General features: G+C 35.5%; 1 protein-coding gene across 1 annotated transcript in view; it reads right to left on the bottom strand.

The window, feature by feature from the left end:
* THSD7B (thrombospondin type 1 domain containing 7B) overlaps positions 1 to 20772 on the bottom strand; it is an 848907-nt gene that overhangs the window by 546249 nt on the left and 281886 nt on the right. The window contains exon 3 of the mRNA XM_036254339.1: positions 15959 to 16769. Within this exon, the coding sequence (XP_036110232.1) occupies positions 15959 to 16769 (811 nt within the window). The remainder of the gene's footprint in view (positions 1 to 15958; positions 16770 to 20772) is intronic.

The raw sequence follows: 20772 nt of genomic DNA, 5'->3' as shown, positions 1-20772 counted from the left end.
ACTACCCTTATTTTACAGAGAAGTAAGCTGATACTAAAAGGAGTTGTGTGACTTTTTTTAATGGGCACACAGCAAAAATATAGAATGGCCAAGACTAAATGAAATTCCTCTGTCTTTTAAGCCAAAATTGTGTTTACAGTTAATCTGTATGGCAGCTATTAACACAGGCTCAAACTGATAAAGCCTGATAGTTGCATTGAGAAGGAAAAGCCTATCTTGACTTCCAGGTTTGGAGATCATGGCAGTTGCCTGACTCTGAATTTCTCCTATCATAACTACCCCCCAAAATATCAACAGGAAGATCAAATAAAACCACACTGGAGACAGAGAACAAAAACACATAAACACATGCATGCACACACACACACACACACACACACACCCTACACACCATACACCCCTTCAGATCTTCCTTAACTAGAAAAATATTCTAACAGATTACCCACTGACCACCTACAGATGCAATTTACTGGGAATGGAAAGTAGAGAAGGGGCATCCTAAGAGTTTCCATTACAAAAAGACTCAGAAAACTAAAAGACGTAGGTAAACTACACATAAATCATTTCCAGATCAAGAAAGTTCACCAATAAGTTCAAAATGCAGAATGCTGATTGGAACTTGGTGATTCCCAGCACAGATCAGAGAAGGGCCTGGAAAGTGTGCAGGCCTGGAAGGGGCAGCTTTGGAGACGCACTCCTTTGGAGGATAATTACATAGAGAATAATGCCTGGTGGTCCTGAGAAATGAGGCAGTCTAGGGAAAGAAGGAAAAGTGAGAGTGAGATTAAGGAACCTGCAGAAACCAAGTGGAACAACACACACTCATCTGTCCCCACCACCACTACTAGTAACAAGATCCATAAATGAAACCTCACAAAAGAGGGCCAAACAGTCAGAAGAGGATGCTTTTGAAATAGGAACAGTTCAAGGAATGAATAGGAACAGAAATAAAGCAGACTATATCTATTCAAAACTACAATAAAAAATCAGAAAATGTAAAAGATTTTCTGTTTGGTAAGAAGTCTCCTCCAAACAACCAGAAACAAAGCAGAAAAGAACTGTAATATGACACATGAAACTTCAATAAAAATCCTCAAATAAACATTTGAAGATAACATTTTTAAAATCTACCTTGAATCAGAAATACAAAAACTAAAACCACAATGGCAATAAAAGATAAGCAAGAAGAAATAAAAGGAGAATTGATTGAACTCATATAGAAAATCAAATAAAAAATCATTTCAAAATTGAATACTTAATTATAAGATGCCCAAATAAGAACAAATTCAAATAAAAACATAATATGTGACATTGAAGAAAAGTAGGGGGAAAAACAAACAGAAAACCATGAGATAAAGAAGTGAAATGGGTCAGGGAAAGTAGATGAAATTTTCCCCAAGTAGATGTCCTTGGGGGAAAAATCAATACACTGGAACAAAATAATGTTTACAATATAATCCTCAAAATAACTTTCCCAAAATAAAAGAAGACCTGAATAAATACATTGAAATGACCCACCAGGTACCATGAAAAACTCCAAACAATCAACTACAAGACACATACTAGTAAAACTATTAGACTTTGAAGATAAAGAAAAACAATCAGGTAAAAAGATAAAATAACTTCAAAACAACAACAACAAAAATTAACTGGCAACAAACTTCTCAAAATCAACATATAAATCAAAGCTGCAGTGGAATAGCAATTTTCAAGAAAAGTAAACAAAAAATGTGAACCAAGAATATTATATCCTGCTAAGCTTCTCTTCAAGTAGTTTTTAATCTGCCAAATTTAGAAAACACTGCAAATTATGATTTTTCCATAGGAATCTGATAAAATTTGAATTTATCTAACCAAAGACCATTTGGAAAGCTTTGATTAAAAAAAACAACACAAACCTAAGCATTTCATACATATTAACTGTAAAATTAAGACAACAATGAGAATGGTGTCATGTGTAGAAGGTCAACATATAAACATTACACGTTCTGACAAGTAGAAATTATTCACCTAAAAGACAAAAAGGTAAGGGAGAGAAAAAATGACAAAGTAGAACCCTGGCCAGTTTTGCTCAGTGATTAGAGTGTCAACCCATGGACCAAAGGGTCATGGGTTTGATTCTCAATTAAGGGCATGTACTTGGGTTGCAGGTTTGATCTCTGTCCTCAGAAGGGGCGACTGCGGGAGGCAACCAATCTCTCTCTCTCTCTCTCTCTCTCTCTTTCTCTCTCTCTCTCTCTTCCCCTCCCTCCTTCCCTCACTTCTACTCTCTCTAAAAATCAATGGAAAAATATCCTCAGGCGATAATTAATAAAAACAAGAACAAAAAAATAAATAAAAATGACAAAGTAGAAAAAAATCAGATTATAAGGCATAAGCAACAATCATTTAAAACTGATATAACACAGTAATAGATTATGTTAAAAACCTATGATGGAGAATATACCTTCTCTTACGTAAACATAGAACATTCATAAAGATTGATTATATATTATAACACAAAGAAAACATTCATAGGTTCTATGAAGTAGAAATATTACAAACAATCTGTTTACAGTGCAATAAAACTAAAATTTAAAAATAAAACACAGAAACAATACAAGGTGTCCTCCTTATCTGGAAATCAAAATACCTTATATCCAACAAACCTTGGTGAAAAGAAAAATACAAAAAGAATTTATAGAATTTTAAAAATAAAATAATGATAAAAATACTACATGTTTAGAATCTATGGAATCTATTTAAAGCAGTGATCAGATAAAAACTAATTCCAAACATGTATGTAGATACAAAAAAAAAAGACAATTTAATTGCCTACTACCCAAAATAACCTACAAATTCAATAAAAAAGCAATAAAAATTTCAGTGGTATTTTTCACAGAAATAAAACAAATAACCCTAATATTTGTATGGCACCACAAAAGATCCCAAATAGCCAAAGCAATGTTGAGAAAGAAGAACAAAGCTGGAGTCATCACACTTCCTGATTTCAAACTATACTACAAAACTATAGTAATCAAAATAGTATGTTATTGACATAAAAACATACATGTGAATTAATGGAACAGAATAGAGAACCCAGAAGTAAACCCATGTACATGTTGTCAATTCATTTATGACAATGTACCCAAGAATATATAATAGGAAAAGGACCACCTCTTCAATAAATGGTGCTAGTGATACTGAATAGTCACATGCAAAAGAATGAAACTGGACCACTGTCTTACACCATACACAAAAACTACTTTAAATGGATTAAAGACTTGAGTGTAAGACCTTGAACTATAAACTCCTAAAAGAGAACACAGGCAGTAACTTCTTGAGAGGTCTTGACAATTATTATTTTTTTTTTTAATTTGACACCAAAGGCAAAGTCAACAAAAGTAAAATAAACAAGTGGAACTACATCAAGCTAAAAAGCTTCTGCACAGCAAAGGCAAAAATCAACAAAATGAAAAAGCAGTCTACTAAATGAGAGAAAATATTGCCAAATCATATCTTCAACAAGGGGTTAATATTCAAAATATAAAAAAAACTCATAGAAGTCAATAGCAAAAAAATAAACAATCCAATTTAAAAATAGGCAGATGCCCTAGCCAGTTTGGCTCAGGGTTAGAGCATCAACCAGCAGACTGAAGGGTCTCAGGTTTGATTCCCTGTCAAGGGCACGTACCTGGGTTGCGGGTTTGATACACTGATGTTTCTCTCTTTCTTCCCCTCCCTGCCTTCCACTCTATCTAAAAATCAATGGACATATATCCTCAAGTGAGGATTAACCAAAAAACAAACAAATAAACAAAAACCAGACAAAGGATCTAAACTTACATTTTTCCAAAAAGAACATTCAGATGGCCAGTAGGTACATAAAAAGATTCTTATGCTTAGCATTGCTAATCATTAGGGGAGGGAAGTGCAAACCAAAACCATAGTAAGATATCACATCACACTTGTTAGAATGACTATCATCAAAAAGACAAGAAATAACAAGTGTTGGCAATGATGTGAAGAAAAGGGATCCCTCAGGCAATGTCGGTGGAGATGTAAAATGGAGCAACCACTGTAGAAAACAGTATGAATGTTCCACAAAAAATTAAAAATAGAACTACCACATCATCTAGGAATTCCAATTCTGGTTATTTGTCCAGAGAAAAATAAAAACACTAATAAAAAATATATATTTGCACAACCATATTCATTGTAGCATTATTTATAATAGCAAAGACATGGAAACAACATAAGTGTTTACTGACAAATTAATGAATAAATAAAATGTGATATATCTATATACAATCACCATATACAAGAACACAGTATAAGTTGACCAAAGGTTCAAATGTAAAGATACAAAATTAGGCACACAGTAGAAGAAACCAGTGGGAAAGGCCTTCCAACATGACTAAAATTCCAAATTATATCCATACATATGAATGACAATATAGAAATTTAAGACAATGTTTGGGTTAAAAAAATCCCCATAAGCAAAGTCAAAACACAGACTGCCAACTGAGAGACAAAATGAGAACATATGACAGATCCAGGGATAATATCCCTAACTACAAAGATCTAAAAATGAGAGAAAAGACAAAACTCCATTTAGAAATACAGACTAACAATATAAACAAGCATTTCACAAAATGACCTATAAGTATGGCCCCTAAGTAGATGGGTAAATGTTCAAATTCATACATATAAGATAAATGGAAATTAAAACTCTATTGTGACATCATTAATCACATTTCATTGGCAAATAAATTCAAAAGCTTGACAGACACTCTTTGTAAGGTTCCTGCTATGGCCTCACTCCCATGAAGAATTGCAGTATCTAACAAAACGCGTATGCATTATCCTTTACCGAGCAATCACATTTCCAAGAATTTATCCTGAAAATACACCTGAGACAAAATGGAAATCATGAGCTAAAAGTTAGTCAGTGAAAAATTATTTTTAATTGTAAAATGTTGGAAACTACCTATATGCCCAAGCATAAAAGTTCATTTGAATAGTCTGTGGTGTATACTCTCAATGAAGCACTACGCAACTGTACTAAAAGGAACAGGAGGCTCTTGAATAACTGAATAGAGTACTTTCTAGGAAATAATATTAAGTGAAAAACAGTGCAAAAGAGATTATGCTACCTTTTGTGTAAAATAAAAAGAAACACAAAGAACATAAACTGAAAAACAAAAAGTTCAATATCTACAAGGGGTAGAAGACACAGGATTAAGGTTTTTAGGAGAGAGTAATGCTCCTTTGAATCTAACTTTATGTATATATTTTTTGTTGCTCTTAATCTTCACCCAAGGGTATTTTTCCATTAATTTTTAGAGAGAGTAGAAGGAAAGGAGGGAGGGAGGGAGGGAGGGAGGGAGGGAGAGAGAGAAACATAAATCTGAGAGAGACACACAGATTGGTTGCCTACCAAACATGCTTCAACCCAGCCAAGAATTGAACTTGCAACCCAAGAACATGACCTCGACAGGGAATCAAACCTGCAACCCTTGGGTTCTGGGACTGATGCTCTAACCACTGAGCTATGCTGGCCAGGGTTAACTTTATGTATAATTTTGACTTCTAGAAAATGCTTATGTTCAATATACATATTTTTTTAAATTACAGATAAGAAAAGGAAAATAAAATCTAAAGCTGAAAGAAAACTAAAAGACAGAGAGAGGGAAAGAGAGAAAAGACAAAATCCTCCATTACCACCAACAAAACAAAAGCAAAATATTCTCGACTGTGTTCAAAAAACAATTACTAAGAAGACCTTTCTTGCTTGGGCATGCATTTGTTTATGTTTTAGTAAGGATAGGAACAGAAAATTTTTTTCCAAGTCTATTTTCATAATAGAGATAAAAAACAAAGTAACAATAATATTTGAGCTTTAGCAATAATGTTTCTTTTATACAGTTAAAATTTAATATCCTTCAGGAACTCCTTTCAGGGGAAATCATTATAGTAGCCTGAGAATTTAGAGTATGTTTCGATTGTACCAAATGATCACAGCTCTAAACCAGTGCCCATGCCAAATGTTCCTCAATATTAAATTAAAAGTAAAATCCATAACATTAATCTGAATTTTTTTCACACAAACAATAAATTGAATCAGAATCATTTTCATACTCATATAAACTGACTGGCTGCCTAGTCTACAGATCAAATTTCATAATTCAGATTCATTTGTATTTAAAAAAAAAGAAAGCGAAAAAAGACTGAATATAGACTACTTCATTTCATTAAATTAAGGTATTATAAAAAAATCAATAATAGCATAACTGATATCTGAGAAAGAATAATGAACAGCTGTAGGATAGCTATTTTAAAATGTAATCGAATCTCAGAGAAACTCCTGTCAAAATAAAAGACAAATTAAGTAAATAGGATATACAATGAGAAACTTACAAACAAAAGATATGTAAATCCAATAGGCAAATGAATGATTAGGGAGCAGAGAGGCACCAAGAATAACAGAATTGCCTACCACATTGCACACATAACTATGGAGGGAAATTGCTGGAGGTGATTATCAAAATGTGCGGTAATCAATGGGAGAGCTAGTACAGGGCATTAATAAGAGCTCTGCAGTGTCCTAGATTGAAATGTGACTTTCCAGAAAGACACAAACAGGAGCTTTCATTACAAAGTCAAGAGAGAGACCTCCTGTTATAAATGGTATGATAATCAGCCATTGCCATGATCAAAAAAGAGAAAACAAAATGCCACCTGTCCCCACAGTCTCCCAGAATCCACAAAAAGAAAGTGATGTAAAGGTAGATGTGAGGAAAAGGAGTCCATACCTTGGGGCAATTTTTAATGTTTATGAGAAACTTCAAGTTCATCCTAGAGGTCAACAGACACACAAAACAACAATGCTTTCCTGAATGCATCAGATACACACACACACACACACACGTGGACTTTTCAGAGATAGATTTAGCCTTTCAAAATAAGCGTGGTTGACTCTGCCCACACAGTTCAGAGTCCATCAGGTTGGACGGAAATGAGACAACTGTGTCCACAGCACGGACGCACAGATGTCAAGGGTGATGTTCGGCGACTGCAGTGGAAGGTAGCAAAACAGACATGTCCCCACTGCATCTCATCATTTCATGAGAGTGTGTGAGTAATTTCATAATGCTTTGATGACTAAATGAAATGAAGAGTACAGATTTCGTGATATCATGTAAGAAAACAAATAGTTGTTTTGGTTCCATCTGCTGCCTCGAGCTCAGAAGAGAACGTGGTGATTTCTGGCTTCGGTTTCAGCTTGGAAGGTGTCGCTGCAGTCCCCATAACAACAACAAAAAAGGCTGAACAAAGGAAATCGGCAACTATTCTTAGGTCTCTCAGAAAAGCTGGACCACAGGGAAGATGGCTGCCCTCAAAATCAGACAGACAGGTGGAGGCCAGGCTCACAGATGACGGGGCGCCCAGGAGAAGATGAGGGAACTAGCACGACATCGGAAGACTTGGTTAAAACTCTGGGTAGAGTGAGTCCCAGTAGAGGTCCCACATTGTCAGGACTACTACCCTGGGAGTACTACCAGGTTTACACAGTAAGGAGAAAAACCTCCTCATGCTCCCAGCAGGGAAATGTAGCCTTTTTGAAATATATCCAGAGAATTCTTCTTAAAAAGGTCTGCCCTCAAACTATTTTACCAAAACCCAACCAACTGGGATTTCACCACAGTGTAAGTGGCCTGGGGGAAGGAAAATCCCCACTGCAGCCCCCTCTAGCCTTCCTAAATTATGTAAGCAAGAAGGAAAGACAGCTCTTCTCCCCGCCTAAAGCTCAGCCTATCATCAATAAAGCTCCTGTATAGTAACAGGGAGTTACAACAGCAAGAACTGCATGTCCCGGACCTCATTTGGGAAGAATTCTCTAAGGAAACACAAAGACAATAAGGAAGAAAAAAAAAAGGATACCAGAGAAATGCTTAATATTTTAGACTTTAGCACCTCTAGCTACGGCAAACATAGCCTGACTTCTAGCCAAATAAGTGCTAACCCTCACACTAAAAGCCTATCTTTCTGTTACTTTCATCTAGTGTATCTGGCTTGTTAAAGAAGAATACAGGGCCCTGGCCGGTTTGGCTCAGTGGTTGGAGCATCGGCCTGTGGACCAGAGTCCCGGGTTTGGTTCCCGCTAGAGGCATGTACAAATCAATCAATCAATCAATCAATCAATAAATAAATAAAAAAGAAGAATACAGGGCACACCAAAGGGTAAAGTATACAATTTGAAAAGACAGAGCAAGCATCAAATTCGGACTAAGATATAGGAGAAATTTTGGTATATTACACTGGAAGTTTTAAAATAACTATAATTAATATGCTGAAGGCTCTAATGTAAAAATAGATACTAAGCAACCAAAAATGGGTATTATAAGTAGAAGATGTAAATTCCATGAAAGAATCAAAATGATATAATAGAGATCCAAATACTGAAACAAAAACGAAGATTGTCCATTGATGGGCTCATCAATAAGCTGAAAAAAACCAGGAAATAAATCACTGAGATTGAAAAATGTCAATAGAAACCAAAACTGAAATGTAAAAGAAAAAAATTAAAAATACATAATTGACTATCCAAGAACTTTAGGACAATTACAAGCAGTGTAATATCGATGTAATGGGAATATCAGAAGAAAAAGAAACAGAGGACACATTTGAAGTAACAATAAGTAGGAATTTTCTAAAATTGAGGACAAACAAACCAAGATCCAAAAAGCTCAGGGAACACTAAGCACAGGATAAATAATAAAATAAAATAACATATTTAAAAAAACTATACCTGGGTATACCATATTCAAACTGCACTAAATGAAAGACAAAGAGTAAATCTTAGAAGTTGAAGTAAAAAATGAGGGGTGGTAAAACACCTTAGGTATAGAGGAGAAAGGCTAAGAATTACATGAGATTTCTTTTCAGAAGCCATGTAAGCACAAAGAAAGTATTGCTGAAAGAAAAAAAAAAAATCTACCAACTGAAAATCCACCTACTGATATTATCTTTTATGATTTTAAAAATTGTATTTTAAATGTAGAGAAATAAATACTTTCTCAAACAAATACTGAGGAAATTTTCACCAATAGACCTGACCTGCCTTGCAAGAAATGTTAAGAAAAGTTCTTCAGAAAAAAGAAAATAATACATATAGGTCAGAAACGTAGATCTACAGAAACTTAGCTCTGTATATTTCTTCTGTTGGAGAAGAAATAAAGACAGTAAAATAAAATATTTTATTTGTATTCATAGTTGATCTAATAGTTAGTAATCTGTTCAAAATAATAATAACAGTGTATTCAGTGATTCTCAGTTGGGGTAAGTAGAATGAATAGCTATAAGGGATGGAAAAAGGGGACTGGAAATACTCTGCTATAAGGTACTTGCACTGGGAGTGAAGTGGTACAGTGTTATTTGAAAGTGGACTTAGTTTAGATGTAAATTTACATTGTAAACTCTAAGGCAACCGCTGAAACAGGTAGAAAGAAAAAGTAAAATTGATATGCTCAAAGAGGAGACAAAATGACATAATATAAAATGTTCAATTAAAATCAGAAGTCTATAAGTGAAACAAAGAACATAGGCAATGAATGAAAAAACATAAGAAATGTGATAGATGTTAATCCAGTTATATAAATAATCATTTTAAATGTTAATGATATAAATATATCAATTAAGGGACTGAGACTTGTCTAAACAAGATTCAACTTTGTACTCCTACAAGAAACGTAAACTAAATATAAGGACACAAATAGATTAAAAAGTAAAGGGAAAGAGAAGATATACCATGATAACAGTAATCGAAAGAAAACTGGAGTAGTTATATTAATTCCAGACAGAGCAGATTTTAGAGCAAGGAACATTATCAGGCATAAAAATAGGCATTACATAACAATAAAATGGTCAATTCTCATAGAAGACATAGCAATTCTTGAATGAGTATATACCTAACAACAGTTAAAACTTCAAAGAAGAATAGATGATTCCACTATTATAGCTGGAGACTTCAGCACTCCTCTATTAGTAATAGACAGATCCAACAGGCAGAAAATCAGTAAGGACATAGTTGAACTAAACAGCACCATTAATCAACTGGGCATAATTGACATTTATAGAATACTTTATCCAACAAAGAATGCACATTCTCTCAAGCTTACACAGAACATTCACCAAGACAGACCACATTTCTGGCCTACAAAAGCATACCTTAACACATCTAAAAGAATAGAAATTATACAAAACATGTTCTCAGGGCACAATGAAATTATAAATTACAAATAAATAACAGAAAGATGGCTGGAGAACCCCCCAAATACTTGGAGTTTAAACAACTCACTTTTAAATACTACAAGGTCTAAATATCATATATATATATATATATATCATAAGAAATTATACAAAAATTTGGACTAAATCACAATTAAAATATAGGGAATGCAATGAAAGCAGTGCTAAGAAGAAAATTTGTGGTGTTGAATTTGCATATTAGAAAACAGTAAATATCTAAAATCAATAACCTGACCTTCCCCTTTAGGAAATAGAAAATTAACAAATTAAATCCAAAATAAGAAGAATTAAATAATAAAAAGTAGAGCTGAAATGTATAAAATTGGAAATAGAAAATAAATAGAAAAAATAACTAAAATCAAAAGTTGGTTCTTTGGGGAAAAAAAGAGCTCAATGAAAACCTCTGGATAGGCTAACTAAGGACAAAAAAGAGAAAGAGAAGATACAAAATACTAATATCAGTAAAGAAAGAGGGGTCATCACTAATAATCCCCTGGACATTATAAGGATAATAAAGGAATATTATAAACAAGTTTATGCCCCCAAATTTGATAACTTAGGTGAACAATTAAATTCCTTAAATGACACACTCTGCTAAAACTCACATAAGGAGAAATTTATTATCTGAATAGATCTATATCTATTAAACAAATTGAATCAATAATTAATAACCTGTCAAAACATAAAGCACCAGGATCAGATGGGTTCAGTGTTAAATTCCACCAAACATTCAAGGAAGAAATTTTATATATATATATTTTTTTTCCTTTATTGATTTTAGAGGAAGAGGAAGTGAGAGGGAGAGAGAGATGGAAACATCATGATGAGAAAGAACATTGATTGGCCACCTCCTGCATGCCCCCCATGGGGATCTGGCCCACAACCTGGGCTTGTGTCCTGACCAGCAATCTAACCAGTGACCTCTCGGTACATGGACTGATGCTCAACCACTGAGCCACACTGGCCAGACTATCTATCTATCTATCTATCTATCTATCTATCTATCTATCTATCTATCTATCTATATTCTCTGTAATCTATTTCAGAAAATCAAAGTAGAGGACATATGTTCAATTCATTCAATGAAGCCAGCCATATTTCAATACCAAACCAGAACAAAGACATTACAAGAAAGAAAAATTAAGACTGATCTCTCTCATGAACTTGTATGCAAAATATTATCAACAAGCCCTGGCCAGTTTGGCTCAGCGGTCAGAGTGTCGGCCTGCGGTCCGGAGAGACCCGGGTTCGGTTCCCGCTAAGGGCATGTACTTCGGTTGCAGTTTGTCCCCGGCCCTGGTTGGTCGTGCGGGTGGCAGCCACTCGATGTGTCCCTTCACATCGATGTTTCTCTCTCTCTCTCCCTTCCTCTCTCTCCCTCCCATTCTATCTGTACAAAAAATGGGAAAATACCCTCAGGTGAGGATTAAAAAAGAAAAAAATTAAAAAAAAATATTATCAACAAAATATTAGTAAATATCCAACAATATGTAAAAATATAATACATCTAAAGCATGTGTGATTTACTTGAGGTATGCAAAACTTGTTCAACATTCAAAAAAATCAATTAATGCAATCATATCAACAGGCTTTAAAAGAAAAGTCATATAGTCCTATGCATACATGAAAAAAAAAGCACTTGACAAAAACTAATACCTATGCATGATAAAAATTATCAGCAAACTAGGAATAGAGGGTGACTTCTTCAACTGGATAAAGAACATGTATGAAATCCCTGCAGATAACATTATATTTAATTATGGGAAGCCAGATGCTTTTCTGCTAAGATGAGGAACAAAGCACAGATGTCCCTTCTCACTACTTCTATTTATATCATAAATACTAGATGATGCAATAGAACAAGAAAAGGAAATAAAAGGTATACAGATTGAAAAGAAAGGAATGAAAACTGTCTTTGTTTGCAAACGATATAGTTGTCTACACAGATAATCCCAAAGAATCAATAACAACAACAACAACAAAAGTCTCCTAAAACAAATAAGCAACTATAACAAACTTGCAGAATACACAATTAATATGCCTAAGTCAAATGCTATCAGGTATACCAGCAATGGAAAATACAGAATTTAAAATTAAAAACACAATACAATTATATTAGCACCAAAAAATGTGAAATACTCAAGTAACAATATACAAAATATGTACAAGATCTATATGAGAAAAAGTACAAAACTCTGATGAAAAAAATCAAAGAAAAATTTAAATAAATGGATAGTCCATGTACATAAATAGAAAGATTAAATATTATCAAGATGTTAGTTCTTCCCAAATTGATTTATACAAGATAATTATTTTGCAGATATGGACAAAGTACTTCAAAAGTTTATATGAAAAGAAAAAAGACCCAGAACAGTCAACACAATGCTAAAAAATAATTTAGAGAACTGACTACCCAACTTTAGGACTTATGACAAAGCCTTAGTACTGAAGACAGTTTGTAACTGGCAAGGGATATATAAATGGATAAATGCAATCCACTGAAATACATCCACACAAAGAGACTCAAATGATCTTTGACAAAGGAACAAGGCAAGTCAGTGGAGAAAGAATAGTCTTTTTAACAAATGGTGATAGAACAACCAAAAAATCAAGACACAGACACAGACCTTACACCTTTCACAAAAATTCACTCAAAATAGATCATAAACCTAAATGTAAAATTTCAAACTATAAAACCTCTAGAAGATGACATCAGATAAAATATAGTTGACCTTGGGTTTGGTGATTTTTTTTCTTGTTTTTTAGGTTTAATACCAAAGAATGATCCATGACAGAAATAATGATACATTTGACTTCAGTAAGGTAAAATATAAACAAAACAAAACAAACAAACAAAAAAAAACTTCTTTGTGAAAGACATTGTTATGAGAATAAAAAGATCACAAACTGGAAGATAATTTTAGAACACATATCTAGGCCGGCTGGTGTGGCTCAGTGGATTGAGTGTCATCCATCCCATGGACTAAGAGGTCTGGGTTTGATTCCCAGTCAGGGCACATGCCCAGGTTGAGGGCTCGATCCCCAGTAGGGGGTGTGCAGGAGGCAGTCAATCGAAGTCTCTTTCTCACATCAATGTTTCTATCACTATCTCCCTTCCTCTCTCTCTCTCTCTAAAAAAAAAAACACAAAAAAATATTAAAAAAAAAACATATATCTAATAAAGGACTGGTATTCAAAATATACAAAAAAGCCCTGGGCAGTTTGGCTCAGTGGGAGAGCATTGGCCCATGGACTGCTGAGTTCAGTTGTGGGTTCGATTTCGGTCAAGGGCAGGGACCTCAGTTGCAGTTCGTTCCCAGCCCTGTTTGGGGTCGTGAGGGAGACAGCCAGTTGATGTGTCTCTCTCATGTCAATGTTTCTCTCTCTCTCTCTCTCTCTCTCTCTCTCTCTCTCTCTCTCTCTCCCCCCCCTCCCTCCCTCCCTCCCACTCTAACTGAAGATAAACAGAAAAATATCCTTGGGTGAGGAGTCAAAAAATAAATACACACACACACACACACACACACACACATACACGACCTCTTAAACGCAACAATAAGGGAAAAAAAACCTACAACTCAATAAATAGGCTAGAGATCTAAACAGACACCTGACCGTGGAAGATATACAGATGGAAAATAAACATATGAAAAGGTGCTGGACATCATACATCATTAAGGAATTGCAAATTAAACAGATACCATTATGCATCTATTAAAATGGCTAAAACCCAAAGCAATGAGAACATCAAATCTGGCCACTATGCAAAGCAGTTGGAATTCTCATTCATTGGTACTGGAGATGAAAAATTATACAGCCACTTTGAAAGACCTTTTGGCAATTTCTTACAAACAAAATACACTCTTATTATAATATTCATGAATTGTTCTCATCAGTATTTACCAACATGCATTGAAAACACATGTCCACATAAAAATCTCACATGAATGTTTATAGCGGCTTTATACATAATTGCTGAAAGCTGGAAGCAACAAATATGTCCTTCGGTAGGTGAATGGGTAAATAAACTGTGGTGCATCCGTGAACAGACATGGAGGATCCTTACATGTATACTGCTAAGTGAACAAAGCTAAACAGCAAAGGCCATACATTGCATTAGCCCAATTCTACGACATTCTGGAAAAAGGCAAAACTATGGAGATAGTTAAAAATCAAGAGTTAGCAGGGATTCAGGGAGAAGAGTGAGATTAATAGACAGAATACTCATTTTTAGGGCAGTGAAACTATTCTGTATGATACAGCAATGACGGATACACATCATTATATATTGGAACACACCCATATAATGTATAATACAAACTGAACTCCAATGTACTATGGTCAATAGTAATTTATTGATATTGGCTCATTTTTATAACAAATATACTACATTAATACAAGATATGTGTGGAGGGGGAGTAATAAGAAGATACATGAGAACACTGTATTTTCCACTAAATTTTACTGTAAATATAAAACTGCTTTAAAAATAAAGTCTCTTAATATTTTTAAAAAGAACTTGGTAAAAACATACAAACTAAAAATGAAACTATTCTATGTAATAATCTAATGTAGAATATTAAGGAAACAATGTTTTTACAAAATTCCACCCACATGGTCAAATAATAATAACACAAACCATCTTCTTAATCTTTTGGGATTCACAGAGTCAGGCAATAAAAGGCAGAAAATCACTTTTCAATGGACTTGCCAATTGTATAAATCAGAATGAAACATCAAAGATAAAATATGTTCATTTGTGGAGTCATATGAAAAAAGAAATCACCACATTATTTTGTTCTTGAACAGCAGAGGTAGCCAGCTGCGGGTCCCCAGAAAACAGTAACTGATGATAATGATTAATTCTAAAGATGAGTGTTTCATTGTTTAGTAATTTAAATGCTATTGAAAGGCATCTTAATTTGGAACAAACTTGGCAATATACCAGTGCTTCCATTTAAGACTTTCTGGGGGAAAATTAAACAAATATATTACTTTCAACATAGTTCTCTGGGCTTATGCCATGATATTTTATCCTACAATTTAAAATACAAAGATTACCAAAATCTTGAAACCTAAACTATTGCTTTAAAAAGTTTTACTTCATTCCTACTATAGATTGTAATTCTAATTCTTTGCTGTTAACATTTTTATCAAATCAATGCTAAAGAAAGCAGTCTTGGATTAACATCGGTATTGTTACTACTATAAAAATAAATGTATATCAAACATAAAAACACTTCTTAATCATGAAAACAAAACTTAACAAGCAAAAACAAAATAAGTTTAAGAAACATAAACATTATGAAAAATGATAATATAAATAATTTATATCACAAATTTGAGAGTGAGCATGAATATTTATATCTTTTATTACTATAGTAACAAAAGATTTTTGTTTTAACTGATTGATATTTGATAAAATGTGTAAATATAGACATCCAATAAATTTGCACTAGCAATTATGCAAGAATTTAGAGCATTGCCTGGTCTACACTCTGAAATTTTCATAACTGAAATTGAAGACTTCTCAAATAAAACTTCTAAAAACCCAAACCCAAAACCTGATTAAAATTTTCCTTTTGTAGAAAATCATAAAGAAACCTTATAAAATTATACTGTACGATATTTAGGTGAATCAAAGATATAAATACTGAAGGCCTCCTACCTTAACATCGCATTTTTCCCATCACTTCTTGTACACCAAACCTGCCGGGTTTGATAGCCGATCTCTATGTCCCAGGGCTTGGCATGGTGATGTGGCTTGTAACTCTGATGCCTGGAGGTGACGCGCTCCTTGGAATCAGAGCTCAAATCCAGAACAGGTCTTCCGTTTAGGTTAACTTCTTTAAGATGAGGCAGTCTACATTTACTCCACGGTCCAACTTTAAGGCTAAAAGTATATTCCTCTTCCCCGAGTGGACAGGAAATGGGGGCGTCACAGATTCTTGACTCAGTCAGATTGGGACACTGAGAACCTCCATAGAGAGGGGGCGCAATGGCCACGCGAGTTCTGTGCTGCAGCTGCTTCCCACAGCCCTTGCTACACGTGGACCACTGTGAGAACTCAGATACAACACAATCCCGGGGACAAGGAATCAGGCAAGCTTGTTCCGTGGGGGGCTGGGGGGCAAAGTGTTCACATATTTCATTCGCAACCACGGTTCCGTTCCACCTCTGAACACAGCGCCCAGTGCGGTGCTGCAGCCCGTGCTGCGCCGTCACGCACTCCGCAGTCCGCGGCCCCGCGTGGCCCGGGGTGGCCGGAGCAAGCGCGCAGTGGTGCCAGTCGGAAACCTCCCAGTGGAAGAGGTCGCGGTGCCAGTCACAGACTCGGAAACAGCTTCTTTCCTTTGGAGGCCTGCTGCTCTCATCACAGTTAGAGAGGTGACTTGTCCAGCCGTCGAAGTGGAAGCACCACAGCGCACGCGTCTGGACTCCTCCAGCTCCGCAGTCTCCGGCACACCTGCCCCACGGGCCTACAGGCAGAAAAACAAAGTGTCAACGACTCAGCGATTCCACGCCACCATCCTCACACACGGGCCAATCTGCACACTTCCCCACGCAGCCGGTGTGAAATTACAGATTCTGGTGGACAATATAATTGAGTGGTTAAGAATAGGGACTCTCCATCAGTTGGCCTTTATGTAATCCCCATTTCACCGCTTACTAGCAGTACCCACTTGGACTAACTACTTTACAATGTCTCAGCCTTGCCCGGCCAGAGTGGCTCAGCTGGTTGAGTGTTGTTCTGGGTACCGAAAGGCCGCTGGTTCGATTCCTGGTCAGGGCACATACCTGGGATGCAGGTTTGATCCAGTCATGGCACCTACAGAAGGCAACCGATCAATGTTTCTCCCTCACAGTAATATTTTTCTCTTTCTCTCCCTTCCTTCTTCTCTCTAAGCATGCCCTCAGGTGACAATTTAAAAAAATATATAAACCTTAGCTTCTTAACTACATAGGACGAAGATAATAAAAAGCACTGACTTGTTCTGAAGATCAATGATATAATGTGGTACCAAGTAGACAATACACACTTTTAAAAAGACTGGAATCATTGTAATTATTAGGTACCAAGCCTATATATCAAATTCATTATTAATACTTTCCAGTTGGGCAGTGTTTCCTCTAAAAGCAAAGCCCTAAATTCAGATTTTAATCAAGTAGGATTTATCATGTTTCCAATCCTCTGGCTCATATCTTAAATAGTTCAGAGGAGAAATATATTATTAAAAAAATAACCCGCCAAAGTATCCTAAATATATTTTCATTTTATAAATAGTTGTCCTCAATTTTGGTTTTTGCTTGCAGAATAGATTGCATAAAAGAAATCTGATATGAGGGATAAAAATAAGGTAATAAAAGAAGAATTAGCACTGAATTGCCTATAGAAACCCTGTTTCTACCGTCCTAGAAATACACTCTTTTTTGATTTCCAACAGGTATTAACTCCAGGTAAAGCATTGCTTTGTAATATGCCAAATCCTTAAATTAAAGAGTTACTTTTTGGGGGAACGAGTCTAAGAAATGGACAGATGAAAGACTAGCCAATTGATGTTTCTCACATTTTTTTTGATGACATACCAGCTGGGTTGTCCAGAAGGCTGATCATATATTATCTTTTCACAAGGACTCCAAGTAATCCCATTTTGTGTCAATAGAAAAAAAAAATAGATTTACCCATTTCACTTTACTGAAATATGAAATATGAACCTGAAAAATGTTTCTCAGCTGAACCACGAAACCTTTACCCCCATACTAAGATTATGACAACCATAAGACCGATCCACACCCTGAGAAACATTTAAATTTATACAGATGAGAGGAAGAAGGTACAATCTTTCCCCGAATCTGATCAAACACCCAACATGCCACTTAATTACTTCCTGGAATATATTTTCATGTACGTCTATTCCATTTCTAGGAACAGCACATGTGTACACAGTCACACATTCAGAAACAGACATAAGCAGCCCAGAGACAGGCATTTCCATTTGGGGCCACATGCCACGGTGAGAATCTGTCACTATAGTGGGACAATGGTTTTGGGTTCTGATGCAGTCATCCCAGTTATCTTCATGTCTCTGTCCTGGATATGCAAAGCTAGTACTCTAGGCAACACCCTCCGAGGGTATAGTTCCAATGGCTTAGTACTTTGTGAGAGAGATTAACATGAAAAATACCCTCTCTTCTGTCAGTACCTCCATACTAGTCTCCTCTTGTGGAAATGGACAGAGGAGTTTCATTGGAGTAAATCAGCTTTTACTCACCAAATGCCCTTGAGTTTGCCACATACTTCCAGGCACGTTGCCTCAGCATTGCTCACAGCCCAGGAAACGTACAGGGAAAGTGGGGCTCTCAGCACAAACTGATTTAATCAACTGCTCTCAAGTCTCCAGTTCCCTTCTAGAGCATCTATACCTTTGTACTTTGTGTACTGAGATGTACGTTGTTACATGAAAGGTATAAATGTATAGTCAGACGTAATATGTCCAGATGTTTAACATGCCATCCCTGTCCATCATGTCAGACTATACATGCAAATTATTATTGCAAAAAAAATCATCACAGTTACTCAGTAAAGGAATATTTTAAAAAAACATATGATTGTAGCCAACTTTTAAAATCTAAAATCAGCCTTGAATGATATAAAACAATTATTAGATACAATCAAAGGAGGTTTTTGTGTGTGTGTTCTTTTTTTGTAAAGCTCTGCATTTTAATACAATGTCTGTCAGCTTATCTTTATTTGTTTAGGTAGCAAATACACACAGTTTTCCAGTAAGGATAGTTTAATGTGCAGATTAAAGAATCTAAGACCGTTGAGTCATTTCAATTTAATCCTAAAAAGTTAATATTAAGTTTAATTCACCTAGAACATTTTACAAAGTGACCCTTATTCTTACTTGTAAAGCATTTAATCAACACATTTCTCATTGATTTTATTTTCTTAATTAATTTGTTTTTGTTACAGATGTTTCTCTTTATCCCCCACTGACACCCTCCTTCGGATCCCACCCTGACCCCACAGTATTGGTGCCTGTGACCATTGTTTATGCATATATGCATATAAGTTATTTGGTTTATCCCCCTCCCCTCTGAGGTTTGTCAGTCTGAACCCTTCTTCTATGTTCCTGGATCTATTTTGTTCATCTGCTAATTTTGCTCATTATATTGCACAAAAAAGTGAGATCATATGATATTTGTCTTTCTCTGATTGGCTTATTTTACTTAGCATAATACTCTCCAGGTCCCTACATGCCATCTCAAAGGATAAGAAATCATTCTTTTCTACAGCTGCATAGTACTCCATTGTGTATATGTATCACAGTTGTTGTTTTTTTATCCACTCAACTATTGATAGACACTTGGGCTGTTTCCAGATCTTACCAATTGTAAATAGTGCTGCTATGAACATAGGGGTACATATATTCCATTTCTTATTCTTAAATGTTGTTTCAACCTACTTTCAAAATTCTGCAGGTAACTCTTTTTGTTCTTTGAAATCATTAATATTTTAAACATTATAAATTACTATTCTGTCCTTAGCTTCACATCCTCCATCTATATAGAATTTTACTAAACAGGAAAAATTTTTCTAGATCAATAGAAGACAAAAGATAACTATTAAGAAATAATTACTGCCACTTACTGAGGGCTATCAGTGGTGGGCTGCACTTGGCTGATGCAGGGGACTGTTAAATATTGAGGCATTTTACCAGGTGGCTGTTAAATCATTTATAGTTGGACACTAGCCATGCTGGGAGGTTTTATTCCACACTACAAATTAAAGCAAATCAAGGCTTTAAAGAACAAAAAAACCACATAGAGCCAGTTTATATTACACCACCAGTGATTTACCAAGTACCTTCCTTCCTTCATGTTCCTTATAACAGTCCCAGGAGGTGGGGCTAGTGAGCACATTGTATCCATTGGGGAAAAGGAAGGTCAGAGAAGTGACTAAGCACATCAAAGGGGAATAGCCAGTATGGGCCTCCAGATCCCCATGACTCCTGGCTTGGGCTCTTGCCTTGCATTTGAAAGGAGCCCTTTCCTGGTGTGTATTGGTATGTGTGACCCTAAAATCTAAACAAATTAAGACAGTCACAGAAAGACAAGTATCATGTGATCTCACTTGTATGTGAAATCTAATGAACAAAATAAACTGACAAACAAACCCAGTGACATGGATGAATCTCAGAGGGAAGGGGGGGGCGAAGGGCACAGGAAGAAATAAACCAAAGAATTTATATGCATATATGCATAACACATGGACACAGACTATAGTGCAGTGAAGGCCTGTGGTAGGGGGAGGCTGGAGAGGAGGGGAGAGGGTCAATGGGGGATAAAAGAGAGGACATCTGTAATACTCTCAGCAATACTCTCAGCAAAAAGGGGAAGTAGTTGTTATCAGGACAATAAAGTCATAATTAAATTGAAAAAATAATCACAAGGCAGATTTGCTGGTAGCTTAACTAC

The sequence above is a fragment of the Molossus molossus genome, unplaced genomic scaffold, assembly GCF_014108415.1.
Source record: "Molossus molossus isolate mMolMol1 unplaced genomic scaffold, mMolMol1.p scaffold_m16_p_11, whole genome shotgun sequence".
NCBI lineage: Eukaryota > Metazoa > Chordata > Mammalia > Chiroptera > Molossidae > Molossus > Molossus molossus.
The sequence above is the reverse complement of the archived record's forward strand: the minus strand, read 5'-3'. Positions and strand labels throughout refer to the sequence as shown.